Source organism: Sycon ciliatum, chromosome 4, assembly GCF_964019385.1.
Source record: "Sycon ciliatum chromosome 4, ocSycCili1.1, whole genome shotgun sequence".
Classification (NCBI taxonomy): Eukaryota; Metazoa; Porifera; class Calcarea; order Leucosolenida; family Sycettidae; genus Sycon; species Sycon ciliatum.
In genome coordinates, this window is record NC_088646.1 from 24,550,910 (window position 1) to 24,570,017 (window position 19,108).

Here is a 19,108-nt window from a genome sequence, read left to right on the forward strand (position 1 = left end):
CATGATAAACAAGAGTCTTGTTTATCCACTCTTGCCGTCTTGGTGTGACTTTATACATGTAGGAGATCTACAGACTCTGTGGAACCTCGGAAATCCGTCGGGACCAGCCAAATGGTCACATTTCCTAGGTAGCGACCGTCTGGGGATGAAAATGTAAGTGAAGTGGGCGGTTCTGCGAGGTGAAACTGATGCTCCACTCGAACTGTTTATACAATTATGTACATATACAGTGTACAATGACTACGGTATGTATCATGTGGATCCACATTTAAAAAAAAAATTTTATTATTCTTATTTTACTAGGGAATTCCGAACAGGCGTCATCGCCTTCTTACAGGGAACCCTAAGAAAGTCAATGGATGATCGAAATTCAGCAGGTGAATTAGAAAGGCGGTAAGCAGGTGGGAGTACATGTACATGACTCTCAATCTCCGGCATATTATTGACAAAAGTGTCTCAGGTCCTTGCTGCAAGTGGTGCTCTATACCCTAACAAGGGCAGAGCGTACTACACAAGGCAGAACAGCAGAGACCAATATCGTTATCGTATCGACGATAACAATATTGGTCTCTGCTGCTCTGCCTTGTGTAGTACAGTCCTGCTCATTGAAATCCAGTCGCGTCACTCAAGTTTGCGTCTTGCACCTTTCCGCAGCCCAGTGTTCGCAGGTCTATAAGTAGGGCTGCGCAACGCCCGGCGCGTACTTGAGGCACGTGACTGGATTTCATTGAGCAACCCTGTCAAGTAGAATTGTAGATCAACGTTACGTGACTGTCATCATGGTCATTGGTTCACACCAGAAAACGGCTTTCCTACTAGCTACTATCATGACTATCCCGGGGTCACAGCAGGGTGGCGCCCGGGAACATACTAGTACATTACATCCGGAATAAGCCAAAAACAAACAAAAAACAGCCTCCTACAAACACTACATGACTGTATTATGTTATACAGTCATACAAGGTCTGGAGGGTTGACCCAGTCGCTAAACATAATTCCCTCGAAATCTCCAGATAGCGGATGCGAGATACAGTTATCATCTTACGGTGCAACCCCGGCTATCTGACCGCCGGCGGCCGGACTGAAATAGACTCCGCGGCTCAATTCATATCTGGCTTGTGCGCGAAGATCTAGCATGATTGTGGACTGGTCACATATACAGGTGGGGATAGCAATGGTCACGTATTACTCCAGCTCGACATCTGACCTTGTTTTCTTTCACCCCAAGGGCAAGGGATTCTGACTCGGGTGAATCCCACAAAAATCGAATACAGTGTACCGGACTACTCAGTATGCGGTGAATGAGACACACATGTACATGTAGCTATTCACGCGGCTCGGTCTTTTCTTGCTGCAGCTAGCTGTATCAGCTTTGCGGTTAGGCGACTTGTGGCACGTAGGTGGACAGAGTAAAACTGGCACGTAAACATGCACTCTCCGTACAGAACTGAAGGTAAGTGTCCGCCACACCAGTGACCACATGCTGTACAATGATAAAAGCATGTTACTGTAAAACCGGAAAGTCTAACGTTTTAATATTTGAATGAACGTTATCGCGAACCCGGTTTGAGATGTCTGTGTAAAGATGCGCATACAGATGGGTGGCCAGGTAGCCATCGTTATAACTTTCCGGTTTTACAGTATGTCACAGCACAGGGCAGTGTGTTGGGATGAATACAGTGCAAGTCAAGATGCCTATTGTCATTCATATCCAGTCAGTACATGTAGTAGTAGTATAACTTTAGAAAATAGAAAAAAAAGGAAACACATCTGCAGAAAAACGTCCGAAAGGTGATCACTTCCGTGTAATATGAAACATGGCACGTGGGAACTGAGAAAATGAAATAGAAGCGAAGCATCACGGAGACAGACAAACCAAGAAGTAGCAGCATAATAGGATTGGGTAGTCGCACTCCTAGCAGGGTATGTTGGTGAACAACTGTTGCGGTTTCCGCAATAACACGTTACTTCTACTAATTAGTACTAAATTAAACGTTGCAACCACGCAGAGCACAGCCTCATAGTCCAACAACAAGTGCAGCCATACAGACACATTCACAGTCAAACATTCAAACTGAAAAGAATGGAACAAAACTGTTATCAAGGGAACACACTGGACAGAGTAGTCCCAGTCCGCTGCATGGCATGTCTGTACAAACCCAGCTACTAATCACAACTTGCATCAAGCAATGCAGCTGCTACCTAAAGCAGGTCTGTGGGTAACACTGGACGGGAATGGACATGCCGAATACGAATACTACGAATAGACTTCAAAAATGTTGGTTCCATCCATCAGCATCATTCATGACACAAAGAGAGGAGAGAGAGTAAGTTACATTTATAAAGACAGGTAAGTCTAACAAATGAGGACTGAGACCTCTACAACAGGGCTTTACGCCTGAAAGCAGGTGCATGATTTAACAAGCAGGTTGTCAGTCTAGATTTTATGCACAGGTGGAGAAAAATGCGCAGAATTTTTGTAATGAGATGAAAAGCAGAAATAATAAGAAAAGATGAAATGAAAGCCTGCTCACAACCCTGCCCAGCCTTGCGAACTGGGTATGGTGGATTAAGAACCCGGGTTCAACGCTCGAGCAAGCGCTCTCCACTCAAGGTGTTCACAGCAACTGATAGGAACTCATATGGGGAAATTATAGAAAAGAAATAATAAGATAAAGAGAGAGAGAGAGAGAGAGAGAGAGAGAGAGAGAGAGAGAGAGAGAGAGAGAGGGATGTTCAAATTTGTAAAGTGCCGTCTCCAAAAGGCTGCAGGCAGCGTTACCGGGACAATGAGCAAGGACTCGTGATGGAAAGCTGTCCTCATCAAGGCCAATACTGGCTGGTCAGAAGGGTTTTATCCCAACAATCACACGATGCCTTTAGCGGCCAGCTCCTGTTGCACACGATTCAGGTAGCCTTTGTCTGGATATCCGAACCTGAGCAATTGGTTACACGACATCAGGGGAAAAAAGATTTTGCTCACAACTGTGCTTCCTTTTCTTACGTGTCAGAGACATGGGAGACAATAATAGAATGAAAGAAGCCCAGCTACAACCAATATACATTGACTTCATTTAGAGTTATTTTAGTTTTCACTACTTTACAGTCACCAGGTATAGGTGACCATGTCTTGCATATTGCGTTGTGGCTGACGATCAACACATGCATGCAATCATGATCAAATGAACACATGCATGCAGTCATGATCAAATGAACACATGCATGCAGTCATGATCAAATGAACACATGCATGCAGTCATGATCAAATGAACACATGCATGCAGTCATGATCAAATGAACACATGCATGCAGTCATGATCAAATGAACACATGCATGCAGTCATGATCAAATGAACACATGCATGCAATCATGATCAAATGAACACATGCATGCAGTCATGATCAAATGATCAACACATGCATGCAGTCATGATCAAATGTTCATGATCGCATACTCTTTAAAACAAGTTAGTTGAAGATGATAAGGAGAAGCATGCATTTTTTAATCGACGACAGCTTAGAGGAGCTACAAAAAGTTGACTAAGAAAGTGGTGGACATCACGCAACTGCATTATAAAGAAAAGGGGGTTTGTCAACTGACAACCGCTCTATTCAGTTGCTATTGACACTCGGCGGTTGCGCTGGATGAAAAAATTCTTTATTTGTGATGTCGAAAATTATTACTAAGTAATAATTGTATCAGTTGACAACCCCCTTTTAATATAGCTATGAATAGGATGAAGGCCGCAGACATCACGCAACTACGTTACTTGTTTGACATGTATTACTGTGTATTTTATAACAAAAAATATTATTGAAAACCCAATAATATTTTTTGTTATAAAATACACAGTAATACATGTCAAACAAGTAACGTAGTTGCGTGATGTATGCGGCCTTCATCCTATTCATAGCTATATTAAAATTATTATCTCCACGTAGATTATTTGTAAACCCCCTTTTCTTTACAGAAAGTTGAACTGTCAGAAATCCATGCGGGCCAGCCTAGCCAAACACTTACGCAGACACTCCGCCGGTCATGCTTGTTTTGTGGTGAATGTCATTCCACGTGACGGTATTGTCCTGTCCCGATGTCACGGATCGCCCCACAGTGAACGTCAGCCGTGCATCAAATGCCTTTTTCAGCAATGCCAGGACCTTGTTGCCTTCGTTATCGTCCGGAAGGTAGGCTGCACGGCTTGCACCAGAAAATGGTTTTCCAGGGTTTGGGTGACCAATGGTTTGTGTGCCGCCAGGTATGTTATAATGGATACATATAGTGCCACAATGATAGCCTGGCAAATGATTGGATGACCTATCAAATCTCATGGTGCCTTTCGGCTGATTTCCACGGACTGCTTTGAAGGGCTGACGGCATGTAGGACATTGGTAGTGACCAGCCTTCTCTACACCAGTCATGCACTGCGTACAGAACACATGGCCACATCTCAACATTTTCGGCTTCTCCATCACCTCCAGACAGACTTGACACTCCGGCGTGGCTTTAGTAGCCGCTCCTGCTTGTGAAGCTGTGGCTGCCGAGGACGGCTCTGCTGATGTTGTTGAAGATGTTCCACGAGATGAAGACGATGATTGTATAACGGTGGTCGAAATCGTAGGCTCCTGCTGATTTCCATGGACTGCTTGTGAAGCTGATGTGGCTACCGAGGACGGCTCTGCTGTTGTTGGTGATGGTGTTCCACGAGATGAAGACGATGATTGCCTTACGGTGGTCGCAGTTGTAGGCACGGATGCTGCTGCTCCTCCAGCATGTCTTTCTGTCTTGGATTTGGAGCCATCAAGGTGACTAGACTTTGAAGAATGCCTGGTTACCAGCGCAATTTCATCTTTGTCATCTTCTGCTGGGCGATCACGTGTGGATTGGTCTTTGGGCTGTGGGTTGTCATCACATTTGATGAATGACAGAGTGTGAGATACATCTGTCATGGCCTTGTCAATGGCAGCGGCCGGTTTGGCTGCTGCGGCTGCAGGGGAAGGTGCATTCGCAATGTCCCCAGCATAAGCTTCTGAGTCGCATGGTAAGCACATATCTCCTGGAGTATCTTTATGGCACTGATCACACAACTGGTGTCCACATTTTTGCGGCTGGGTAGCAGTGGCTTGGCATCCAAGGTAGTTGCACAGCCGCCCTGTGCGTTGTTTTCCTGCATTGCGAGAAAATGCAGAAGAAAATGAAGTGATTTCCAACAGTGGCATTGCAAAGCCATGCGAGGCCAGCACCTGGTAGTGTTTCCATGGTTTAACATGGCTGGGCAAACTCACCCTCTTTGACGTTCGCTTCCCTTCCTGTCGCCCTTCAAGGTAACTGGTTTCTACATTGCCTATTATTTTTTCATTATATCAGTAGCACAAAGCTTCCCAGCAGGTACCGGGACTGCAGTTTTGTGCTTCCTGGTACACTGAGTCTGAAATTTACTTCTTCCTCCGTTAACAAAAACTTCGTGATGGATTTTGAATTTTTGATGGATATGAAAACGCTTAGAACAGGTCAAGAACGGTTTGTATCGACTGCAAATCACTGGACGAAGGTAGTTCAGCCTATGTACAGCGTATTTACAAGAGAAACTGTTGGCGGAATGAGCAGAGAGTTCAGTTTGCGTTGCTTTCGCTCGACTCATTTTTGACCCTGCGTCGCTGTCGTCATCTGCAGCACATGAGTCGTCATCTCTCTCGAGTCGTTGTTCAGCTCGTTTCAGCCTTGCCTCGGCTTCTTTGATCACACTCCGCTGAATTTCATGTCGCTGTAGTTCAAGTAAGTTGGCTTTCAAGCTGCGTGGTTCGCCGCGATGGCGATTACTTGTTTCCACCACAGCGTTGTAAAAATATTTTACGACTCCCTGGTTTCATCTCCGCTCTCCAGAACTCCGCGAAACGAGGAGTAAAGGCACAGCCAAATGGATTCCATTTTCTCTGATGGATACTCTTGCCAGCACTGAACGGCAGCGACTAGCAAGTCCAGTCGACTTTCCTTAGCCACGAGACTCGCGTCGGACTGCAGACTTCTGAAAGTATGCATGGTCATCAGCATTCGAATCTGGGCTTTGCGCAGGTTGAACAAGAACTTGGATTCAAATTTATTTCATTGCGCCGTGCGATCGGAGCAGCTCCTTGTTCACTCGCTCAGTGTGTGGGCTCGCTGCTCCGTTCCATCAGTCTCTATCACTCTCAAACTCAGTGCTAGAGTAGCAGAGGCCAAGCAGTACATTATCCCTCGGAGAAGTGGTATTTCAGTTTCGCTCGCCATGGCTGTCATCACCTATGTTGCCACAGTGCAACCATCGATTCCGCTCGGCTTGTTGTGAAAGGTCACTTTCCTCGCATCATACCTCTTTCATGGCATGCCAGGGAAGGCCGAGAAACTGATCACGACTCATTTCACGGAAGTTTGTGCGCAAAGCAGTCCCTCAAAAATCCATCACGAAGTTTTTCTTAACGGAGGAAGAAGTAGATCTCGGGATCACAGACGATTACCACAGCATGTGTTTATGTGATACTGTGTGACGTCAAACGTGCATGGACATGATCCATACAGTTCTCCATTACCGGTATAAGCCATGCGCTTATATTGGAGACTGCGCTTGTATATTATATCTTCGAAGCCCTCTTGCAGTGCGCTTATACTAGAGACTGGGCTTCTACAAGAAACTGCGCTTGTAATAGACATAATACGGTATGTGTAGTTTCCAGTTCCCACACCAATCAAACATCAATCCACTGTACAGTATTACCCTCTACACCTATTAGACTAGTGATGTTTGTACGTAATTTTCAACTGTGTTTACACACTGGCAGACACAGTGGGTTGATCTAATTGAGAAACGAGAGGTACCCGGTTCAAGACCTGGTTGGAAGCTTGAAAGGATTTTTCAAGCTGTGCTGCGACCCATAGCGAATTGGGAACTCGTGGCCTGGCACGAGGAAAACATGGATATTGCGAATGGGGTATTGGCCGTTGTCCCGGTCTGGTTGGTGGATCTGATCTGTCCGCCCCCACCGCTTAGGAGCCGCATCTACCACCTGATCATGGGATGGTGGCGTCTCACAGAAGCAGAAAGGCGGTTCTTGACCCGCTCCGGCTGTACGCGAACCTGTGTGCAGTTTTTTAAATATTTGTTTACGTACTGGACTTTGTTCGGTCCAGGAGGACATGTCTCCAAGCTCTTTCCCCGCTCTGAGTCATGCAGAAACTGAATGGGCACGCTCGGATTAGAAGTCAGTTGTGGAAACATGCTGCCACGGAAAACTACAATTGTTGATTCATCTACTGTTAACCCCTTTACCGCTAACAAATGCTTTCCTTTACCTGAATGATTTCTGCCATGGTTCTTCACGCTTGCAAGTGGGCGACTTTCTCCACCAGTACTGACACTTCGAGTAGTTGAACCCGATTCCATGGCATCAGTTGTTGCGGGCAGCTTGGCTCCACCAGATGGCTGTGTAGTGACAATGGTCACAGAGCGATCACTTCCTGAGGCCTCAATCTGCAGACCGGGCGGATCTGTGGAGCACTTTCTTTTGGGGTCACCTGCAAGCTCGCCACTGGATGATGTCTTTCTCGTGCTGCTGCTGCTCCTACCATGGGACTGCTTCATTTGATGACCGTGAGAAGCGTCTGCTTCGTAACGTGAGTTCGGATGACCACCTGGCTTGCTCTCAGAGAGCGATGGCCACTCCTTATGATCCCCATCACCTGAGATTGAAGCGGTACGCACATCAGCACAGCGCGAGCTTGCTTCGTACGGTGCATTGCGCTGGTCACAGGATGTAGCATCTGCAGGCCCAGGTGGTGGCGCTCCATACGGCGATGTTTCATGCACTAGGGGCCTGCTGCTCTCGTGACTCATCGGCGGCTTGAATGTAACCTTGAATTCGCTGCAAAACGCCTGTATTGTGCGCTGCTCAAACAGAACAAGGCGTACCTCTTTCAGACTCGTGCCGTGGTTGACAGATTGAGCAAAGAAGCCATTGATAGCGGCCAGCATTACTCTGGCACAGACTTGAACGGGCATTCCGAAGATGCCACAGCTTATGGCCGGGAGTGCGATAGTCTGGCATTTTAACTGGCATGCAAGCTGCAAGGAACTACAACACGCCTCAGCCAGAGATTGCTCACAGACAAGCTGGTTGTACGGCTTCCACATGGGGCCGACGGCGTGAATGACAAAATGGCAGGGAAGGCGTCCTGCCTTAGTCCACACCGCCTCACCATCCTGGATCCTCCTCCGTTGTTTATACACCAACCTGTCGCTGTCCTTCTGAATCTCTGGTCCGCCTGCGTTGGAGATGGCCAGAGCTACACCACCGTAATGCTTTAATTGGTCATTGGCAGCATTCACAATTGCGTCTACACGTTGTGTAGTGATGTCTGCATCCATGAGCTGAAGCAGGATGTTTCCTGGCAGAACACACTGCTCAAGACAGCGTTGCGAGCCACTGGATGCAGAGATAACACCGACAGGTTGCGGATGATCACCCATAGATATTATTGCAGAGTTTATAGCTTGTCCCCTGCCCAGTGCCCTGTGGGGCACGGGGTGTGACAAAGGCTCTTCAACATCGCTCTTGGAAGCTGCCATCTGCGACAGTGGCACATTCGACAAGAACCGTTGCTCCAATGCGTCTGCAACCTGCTTCACGTCCTTCTCATAGCCGTACACAATGACTTCCCTTTTGGCCAGGCTGATTGCAGCTGTCGGATGCTGTTCACGAAACCACTCAACTAATGCTTTGGCCAACTCTTTGGTTGTGTTTTCTGGAACTTTCACCGTATGGTGGTGGAAAAGACTCAATTTCTCCTGGTACAGGTTTAAGAACTGCTCCACACAATCTTGCAGGCCCTCTTTAGTTTGCCCACGAAAGTTGATCTCGGTACCATTTCTTCGCATCTCACAATTGGTCTCCTTGACCATTTTGTCAATCTGATCCCTGTGGCATACACGGATGACATTGTATGCTGGTGGAAGGATCGTCAAGCACTGGATCAAGTCCTCCTCTCTTGTTGCACTGGTTGTACTAGTCAGTTCAGGTTCCATGATGGCCCTGTGTGAAGGTCGCATAGTCGCGGCGGCCTCTGCGTGCCGAGCCATGGTCTCGCTACTCGTCTTGTTGGCCATTGGCTCTTGGGTGTGCGGAGCATTGTTGAACGTGGTAGCAAGGCGGACTGGGACTTTACTGTGAGAAGTGTGGTGACTTGAACTACTGACATTGTCTCCCACTGGATGTCGGCTGCCCTGGTGTGCGGCGACTGTGTTGCTTCTTCCCTGCTGCCCAGTGTTGTTCTGATGAGCTCGTACACAATCAGTGAGGTGTTCACTGAGCCGTTGCAAGCAGGACCAGGCGCCACTGACTTCTGCAGCGCCACATAGCTTGGTGTTAAAGCGCTTGCAAGCAAGTTCGAGCTCACTCGCACTGAAGAGCTGCGTGACCAGCGGGCTAAGCTGCGCAATACCAGCGCTCATCACCTGGTCAGACAGAGAGGAACACATGCCGCAATACACCGTGATACATACATATACATGCACACACAAGCACGCAAGCACACACACGTGCACACACACACACGCACACAAACACACACGCACACACACACGCACACACACACGCACACACACACACACACACACACACACACACACACACACACAAACAGAGTACCGTGAAGTAAAAAAATTGCCTTGTGGAGATTTCACAGACACGGCAAGGCAAACACTGTCACTATACATAATAATATCACTCAACCAACGAATACCCAGCAACACATATCAGGCATGCATCAACACCATACCTCTGGTACAACGTTGACCTTCTCTCCCGACTTTAATGTATGCTCACGGTTCACGACGCTGTGGGCAACTGCATAACACATAGATACAGCACGTGATTTTTCATGTTAACCTTGAAGCGCACGTGGGCCACAGAAAGAAGAGAAGTGTCCAGCCACCAGGAGTATGAACTCATTCCCGATAACGCACTGTTCTAGCCAAAGGGAGGGAGGAAGTGAGGGGGGGGGGGGAGGAGGGAGGGCGGCAGCATGGCAAAGGCGATAATGCTTAGCGGAAACGACAGTTAGTACCGCGGGGTCAACCCGCGTATGTGGTCGTGGCCACGTGGCTGGGCGCGGGTCACGAGTCAACACCTCCTGCAGGGGAATGAGGGAGGAAGGGAGTGTCTCAGCGGCTTCCTCGGACCGAGACCATTCGACTCAGCACCCCGAAGTCTACAACTGGTGAAAATTTGATTTTAGGGTATACTTCCCCTTTAAACTTTTACACACACCATCCTCCAATCAAGTGATCTCTTCGCTGCAAAGTACAAGTATGTCGATCAAATTTTCGGCCAGGAGCCATCATCAGGATCCCGTGTAGGGGTTTTCTCTCCAATACTAGAATAAAGGGGTGCCTCGTCGACATGAAGTGGGCGGTCGCTATTAAAGTGCAGGCTTGTTGAACTAATTACTTTGATTTTAATGAGTAAAATCTACTTGCACATGAGTAGTCCACCTGTGACCAGGTACTAGGTCCGTCCACGATCGCACGACTCACTCACCAGTCGGCTCTTCAAATGCAACACGCGCTACATCAGCAGACAGGAGCTTCGTCTCGACCACCTCCCCGCCACCATTCCTCCGCTTCTGAAAGTGCACCGTTATCCTATTCTGAGTGGACTCCACATCGTCGCCGTCCGGCCAGCCTTCGGGAGCACGATAGCCAGACACTAAAATGGCTGGGTATCTGGACGCGTCCACGTCCTCGTCCATCGGACTCGCCATCAAGTTCCCTGGCGATACCACCAGTACAGGCTGTTCACACTGATCAGAACGTCAACACGGTCCGGCATCCAGTAATATCACTGCCTACAACTCACTTGCACCGGCTAGAGCAAACCATTGCAAGAACACAAGTCTTTTACTTTTTCTAGTCGGTGTTCAAAACAGCCACCTGCTGTCACAGAGTCACGGTCATAAAATTATTTCAACCACTGAGTCCGTGGATCTCTATGTAACTACCACTAGATCTACTAGATCTACTAAGTTTCTAGCTGGTCGTAGATCTACAAACTGCACTCTTCCGTTCAGGTCAAGAACTACAACTCACTCAAACTACAAAAGTACAATGTTTGAAGAAACTAATGTGGGCTATGATCTGATCGAAAGACCTGTTATTTCTGCCGCTGCACCGATTTTGATCGAAAGCTAAAGCAGAGAGTCGCTGGTATCATGTATGTAATGACTATGTGCATAGATCTACTGCCTAATCGAAAGTCATACTACACGAACCATGCCGAACTGACGCTGCATACCGGTACCGGTATCGCATGCATGAAGCGGCAGAGAGAGAAAGACTTTCGATGCAGCGATTGCAGGACTGGACTGCTGAGCAGCATGCATGAGTCGACGGTCTGTAGTGCAGTGTAGTGTAGATCCACGTCTTTTACCCAACGCTAGCGACCCCTGACCCTGTACCATGTGTACGGGCCACGGCGCTACGATTTTATGCCATTGGAAGTCGGTTGACTGGTGCTCGTGACCGTGTTGGAGTTGTGCGCTGAGCGCTGCGCGTGCTGAAATGACGTGAGTTTTCGGAAGAGGTCACGGGGTCGCGGCCCGAGGTAAGATGGTTGATCCGTTTAGAAACCAGGGGGGCAAGGAGGTCATGAGGTCGCGACCCGAGGATGATTCGTTTAAAAAACAAAAGGAAAAAATCGAATTGTACTAGAGTTATCTAGATTCCCGAGATTCTGAGCAAAAAACCGTTGGAATTACTTGAATAAACTCACGCACTGTACTCCTCCAGCGCGCGAGATCCGGTTGCGGTTGTCGTTGCGGAGGCATGTCTGATGCCTACAATGTAGCCTGCGCATGCGGCCTGAGCCATGAGCCTGAGGCTTCTGACTAGCTTTAAAACAAAACAAAAAAAACACACATTTTAAAAGTTGCTTGGACTGAATTTCACTTGTTTTATTAGTGTATTATAGTTACCACGCAGCACTGTGCATGCTACCTACATAATTGGGTCATCCTAATAAAGTTATTATTAGGCCATGGTAAAAAATACCTTTGATTCTCAAGTACGCGTGCATCGATTTTTGGCGGCGCACCGACGATTTTTTTTATTTCTATGCATGCATATGCGTGCATGAAAACGGTCAATGCGAAAGGCATGAATCCGGGAGTAGTAAAATACCGGTATTTTTCTACTCCCTGGCCTGAATAATAAAATAATTATAAATTAATTATGAACCTGTGACGTACACATGTGTGACCCTATCTTTGGAAATAAAAAAATTGTGGGAATTAAAATAAAAAATCGCTCGCTCGCACCGATTTTCACAGGCTCATGACCTGAGAATCAACTTTATTTTTTACCATGGCCTTATTATTATTATTATAATCATATTAGTGCAATTAGGAGTATAATAGATGCAGACATGGCCAGACAACAACGAGTTCACGGAATTTTTAAGGATTTTTTATGTTATTCAAAATCGATTTTCGTGTTCCGCTCATCAGTGAATAGTATCGGAACTGAGGGTACTGTGTACAAAAATAGAACATTTTTATAACAGCATAATTAAAAGTAAGAAAGGGTTTGCTCCCCACACCGGAGCTCGCGCTATTCCGCCGACTTTACTTGACACTTGACTGACTCACGACTGCCATCCAGAGCACACGAGAAGTCCATCGAACCTTAGACTCGGCAAACCTGCAAGAAAGCACCACTCCCTGCTCAATACACAGTGTTTCGGGGAATTCGCCCCTCATCAGTTGAGCTTGAGTAGGCTGAGGAAGATTGTGCCTGAAGAGCACCACTTATATAGACTAGTATAGTGCTCTCCAGGCACAAACATCACCAGGGATACAAACTTACAGAGACGCTCCGTTTCCAGCGCGACAAACACCTCGTGAACACCAGATAGCAGCGTGAGTCAGTGTCGCTCCTGGACGGTGAGACAGACGTCGAGGACCCTCGGTCATTCGCAACGCTGTCACCTCCAAACCAACTAGTCGCAAGCCCGCGCTGGGCATAACAGTACGAAGTAGTGGTTGCGACTTCGGCGATAATTGTTTGTAAGAAAGGGTTTGCTCCCCACACCGGAGCTCGCGCCGACTTTACTTGACGCGGCGGGTGTCGCTTCTGATTCGAGCACCCGGGTCTACGAGTGTTCAAAACCATTTGAACTAATACTGTTCGTCTTCTTTTTGACATGCTCTCTTTCCATCGTCCTTAGCTTTTGTTTGTTGAGAGCTGTTTTGGCTTTCTCCTATACCTCTGGGGGATGCCAAGTGATGGTTTTTGAGAGGCTGGTGATGGCTGTGAGCGAGAGTTTGCCGATCGGCGTCGTCCTCGCTATAGCGATGAAAATACTAGTTACTGCGCACCTGGCAGATATCACAACACGTCGGAGCGTCCAGGAGCAAAGGAATCTTGGGTTTTCACTGGAATCTAGTTCCTCCAGCATCGTGTAGCCCACCGTCGGTGAATGGCCGTCCAGAAAGGTCGAACCTGGTCTTCTGCAGCATCTCGCAGTCCTGCGAGGCACACTGAATACGCCTGTCATGTATTCTACAAATAAAAATCAGGAAATGTGACTGGTGTCCGTACACTGGACGCCAATATCATCCCAGTCTTCTCCTGCAGGATCTGTTTGACATTGACATACCGGTATGCAGTGGGTCGACATTGGCCTGGTTTGGCAGCTATCTGCCTGGGTGGATGTAGCAGGTTTGCATTGGCGCGTCGTCCAGTCCGACATTTTCTTGTAACTGTGGAGTACCGGCAGGGTTTGAGAGGTTGCTCGTGCTGTGAACACATCTCTACTGCCTGTCTCCGACGGTCCTGGAAGTGCCGTCTCGCCGCTTCCTTGCTCTACAGTCACGCCGTTATTTCGCTTTGTTTCGTGGTGCAGCTCAAAACCTGCCCAAACAACTGTGAGCTCGCAACATGGTATGGACAAATTGCACCACTCATGCTGGTTAACTAAAACCGGGATAGTCGAGCAAGCGAGTTCACTCCCTGGGCCATGGCAAGATCTGTTCAGAGCAGGCCATTCCAACCTCCAAGTGCATAGTCACCGATCGATCCATGCGATGGTGGTTGACCTACAAAGAGCCAAGGTCTACGAGTACTACTATTGGATGCTGTCTACATGCAGTCAACAAAATCAAAGTACCTCAGTATGCCCCAGAATAGGGCATGTGTATTTATAGCATGACACAAGTGACAACAGGGGTTCTGGCGGCACCTGTCAAACAAGCAGTAGCGACTAGTGCCAGCTACCTATTGGAGGCTAGCCGCTACAGTCTGTCACTGGAGATAATTATTATGTTCACTGTTTAGACTGAGCACAATCAATGATGCCCAATCAATCTGCCCAATGTGTGTTCTGTTCCACCTAATTATTACGTCCCATCGCATCAACCCTACTACACGCACATGTCGTCACTCTAGCATGACTTGTGTTATTATTGTTTATTTTGATTCGCACAATAGAGCACAATAAACGTTAACTTGACCGAAGGATAAAGGCGACTGCAGATAGAGGAACACATCGAGGTACAGGTACCGGCATCAATACAGTATCAGAGAGAAACAAACAAAAATGAGAGGTACGCAGAAAACACTCTCGTAAGCCCAAGGGGAAGTGGTTGATGAGGGATGAATGCACTCTCCACGCTCATCTACACTGTTCGTGGAAATGCACACATACATACAATAATATACAACATAGCAATAGCATGCACAGAACCGAACAATTTCATGTTCACACATGCAAGCACAGACCTGAACATTAGTACCAAAAGCCGATACAGACAATATCCCCATACACACAGACGCACACACACACACACACAATGTCCCATGTATGCACCCGTGGCGAGAAAAGCACGCAAATCTACAAATGCACTGGATGTGAACCCACAGATTTTCTCTTATAGCAACGATAGCGGATCTGATTCTGAATGAAACACACACACAATACAATCATTGAATGCCCATCCGCAGATGATGGCATGTCCTGAAAGAACTTCGAGTGGCGAGTGAGGTATACACACACACACGTGCGTGCGCGGGCACACACTAAAGTATTCAGAAATAGAATCGACATTGTAGTATTCATTGGTTGGGGAATGGAAAGGAAAATAAAACATTGCTGTAGGTTATTGCTGTAAGGACACTGGGAGCACAACAGAAAGGTAAGCAACTTGCTTTGAAGCAAAGAAAGTTATTATTCCACGGATCTCAGAAGGAAGAAACGCTCCAGAATGCTGCACTGGCAACAGGCGGCCTGCATGTGCGCGGCCCCTGCAGTCGGTCCAGCTGCCGGCCTTGCAGTGCTGAAAAGAATGTGGAGTACAGCATGTCACATAGTATCGCAGCCTGGACAAATAGGCGCTGGGAAGTCTTAGTTATGTGCTCACCTACACCACGATGCACCAATCTTCTGAGCTACTTTGGCAACAACTTTGTCCACTTGAGACTCCCATGGGCTGAGCCAGTTGTTGAGGGCTGCACCAAGGTAGACGGCAATGACCGCTGATGGCAAGGCAATCCATGACACACAGTCACTAGGGCATCGTCAACATGGCGCTGAGGCTGGATCGATAAAATCAACCTTTAGGCTGTCGCGGGGTTGACAACGAGGCCGCTGTTTCGAAGCTAGTCAGTCAGCCTGGTCACCGCCATTGACGAACCAGTCGCCACCGCCAGCAGTGGCGGTAGGTTGTGAAAAGTGTGGTGCAATATTGTCAGCAAATTCAGTACTTAGGATAAGATGAGTGACAAAGGGAACGTTGTATTTGATAATATTGAAGTGAACAGGGATGATCACAAACCCTGCGCGTACCGTCCACCGTGAGTTACAAGAAAATTCCGGACTGGACGACGAGCAAACGCCAACCTGCTACATCCAACCAGGCAGATACTATAACGCCGGGAGATATGATAGCTGCCAAACCAGGTCAATGCCGACCTACTGCATAATGTCAATGTCAAACAGATCCTGCAGGAGAAGACTGGGGTGTTGGCGTCCAGTCACTGAGTGTACAGACACCAGTCACATTTCCTGTGTCTTTTGCAGCATACAGGCTGAGACTCATCACTGTAGAGTCCACTACTGCATGAGTTTTATTTGTACAATACATGGCAGGCGTACACGGTGTGCCTCGCAGGACTGCGAGGTGCTGCAGAAGACCAGGTTCGACCTTTCTGGACGGCCATTCACCGACGGTGGGCTACACGATGCTGGAGGAACTAGATTCCAGTGAAAACCCAAGATTCCTTTGCTCCTGGACGCTCCGACGTGTTGTGATATCTGCCAAGTGCGCAGTAACTAGTATTTTCATCGCTACAGCGAGGACGACGCCGATCGGCAAACTCTCGCTCACAGCCATCACCAGCCTCTCAAAACCATCACTTGGCATCCCCCAGAGGTACAGGAGAAAGCCAAAACAGCTCACAACAAACAAAAGCTAAGGACGATGGAAAGAGAGCAAGTCAAAAAGAAGACGAACAGTATGAAGTTCAAATGGTTTTGAACACTCGTAGTCGTACCTACTTTCAATAAATCGTGACGCCATTTTGTTTTAACATGAATATCGCGGACTACACATACATAATAATTATTGTATTAATATTATTAGGCCAAACTAAAGAAGGTGTGTGGTTCGACTAACATGGACATTTTTTTTACGGGCGGGCGGGCGGATTTTTTTTTTTTAATATATATTTTTAGTACATGTAAATTGGAAAGGCTTCCTGTCTGAAGCCTTTCCATACTGGTACTCGATGTTCCAGTTTTGTGACACGAGAATGGCACGAGAATTAGTGTACCGCTGAGTGTACCGCTATACACGTGGTCGACACGTAGTCGACACGTTGTTGATACTTTTTTGACACGTGACCCCGTCAACGGTCTGCTTTGTGCCAATGACACTCGGTAAACGCCGATGTCGCGTACGACAAAGACGACTATCCCGTACGTGAAATAGTTGAGAACTGCATGACGTGGACCTGACGGCAAGGACAACTGCGAGGAGGCCCCTTTCGGTACCCCTGACGGGAAGGAGAACTGCAGAAGTTGACGAAGTCGAACGAGGAGGCCCCTTTCCGTACCCCGTACTGCAAAGTGCCATTGATGGATGCCTTTTGCACCTGGAACGACCCCTTAAACGCTGTCGCGGCGACTATCCCGTACGCGAAATAGTTGAGAACTGCTGACGTGGACCTTTTGCACCTGGAACGGCCCCGTAAACGCTGTCGTGTCGGCGGAGTGAATGTGCAGGGTGAAAAGAATTGCTGCAAAGACCCCTCTAGGCCTTTGGAGACATCGTCGGCGGACTGAATGCGCAGGGCGAAAAGAATTGCTGCAAAGACGTCCGCTCTAGGCCTTTGGAGACATCGTGGGAACTCCTTCCGGTACTATACAAACTGCTGACGTGGCCGTGGACATGTACATGAAGACATGGTGGGACTTCATGTACATGGATACATGGTGGGAATTCGTTCCGGCACCCCCGTACCGCAAAGCCAACGGTGGGGAAGGAGAAGTGCAGACGTGCAGGAAGACGAACGAGGAGGAACCAGGACGAGCGAGCAATGGCAGGACTAGCTGAACCGTAAGTAATAGCTGAATTGTGCATGACAACTTGACATCCATGCGGCACTCGCCACTTGCCACTGCATATTTCTTGTCCACTAACAATGTCTCTCCTCTGCCCCCTGTGTGTCCACAGCCCTGTTGCTGAATTGGCCCGATGAATCGAATGTCTTCCTCAACTGGAACGGCCCAGTAAACGCTGTCGCGTCGGCGACTGAATGCGCAGGAGGGAAAATATTGCTGCGAAGACGTCTCCTCTAGACCACGGTAAGGCAACCCATTGATATGTTGCCAGTTACCTTCTACTAACACGTTATCAGGTGGAGAGTGTCTTGTACTCACGTTATCAGGTCAAAAAAATGTAATGGTCTACAGTCGTGTCGGAAGGGTACGGTGGGACTGTAGACCTGTTACCTTCTAACACGTTATCACTATAATTATCAGGTCGAGAGCGTATTGTAGTCACTCTCTCTATTCCTGTACTTCATTACGTTTCAGGTGTACGTATAACTTTTCCAAAAAAATTAATGGTTCACGTCTTCAGATAGAGAGCGTATTGCACCCACTGTCTAGTCTGTAGTGCATTGAGATTTTGTTGATCGCACATGAAAATGGATACACAGACAAAGCAGGCCAAGTACATGGCGAGATGTCGCCAGAAGAACGTCTTCAGATAGAGAGCGTATTGCATCCACTGTCTAGTCGATTTTGTGGATCGCACATGAAATGGATACACAGACAAAGCAGGCCAAGTATATGAGAGAGTGGACGATGTGCGGATCGACACGGCCTGTGGGTACTTCGTTAAAGTTACCCGTGACATAACTAGGATAAAAGTTCATCACTGCAAAGACGTTGCCAAGTATGTGAGCACTTTGGACTTGACAGAAGAGTGCATGGGCGACGTTGACAAAACATACCGCGGTGACTGTCACCATCATGACAGCAGGGCACATCGCACGCAGCATCGCAGATCGTGTCGAATTGCGCATCATAATAATATTGCAAAATTGCTCCTGTGCATGCAAGTGGATTTCATTGCACTTCTCAGTTTGGGAAATGCTCGATTATGACAATTCTGCGTGTGAGTGCACTAGCCCTGAACATACATGTAGGTGACCCGTTTGTGGTGTCTCATAGCTAACCCTTTCCCAAAGATGCTGGCCAGTTTTTTCGGAACTTTTCGTTGTTTAGGAAGAAATCGCAACTTTCGCAACTTTCTTCATTTTCCGAATTTATTTCGCAACTTCTCCGCAACCTTGGCGCAATTGGCCCATGGCATGGGGTCAAAAGGTCAAGTCACCGACTACATGTTGCATTGTTGGACAAATACATACTCGTGCTCGCTCATTTATCGCCTGCCTTCAGGCTCATTTCTGAGAAACAGTAGATCAACGGTAGTTATGATAATTATGTGGATTCCCTTTTCCGTGCACTGTAATGATGTACATGTAGGATACATGCAACAGGCTACTGGCAATGTGTAAAGTGG

The 19,108-nt window shown here is 47.6% G+C and overlaps 1 protein-coding gene across 1 annotated transcript; it reads right to left on the reverse strand.

The window, feature by feature from the left end:
* Positions 1 to 1,665: 1,665 nt before the first annotated feature.
* LOC135815199 (uncharacterized) lies at positions 1,666 to 11,174 on the reverse strand. Its single transcript, XM_065328460.1, has 5 exons — positions 10,567 to 11,174; positions 9,806 to 9,873; positions 7,325 to 9,482; positions 4,022 to 5,165; positions 1,666 to 2,936 (listed from the first exon to the last, which is right to left on the reverse strand). The coding sequence occupies exons 1-5, from the start codon at positions 10,787 to 10,789 to the stop codon at positions 2,867 to 2,869; spliced, it is 3,663 nt and encodes a 1,220-aa protein (XP_065184532.1). The 5' UTR covers positions 10,790 to 11,174; the 3' UTR covers positions 1,666 to 2,866.
* Positions 11,175 to 19,108: the final 7,934 nt, after the last annotated feature.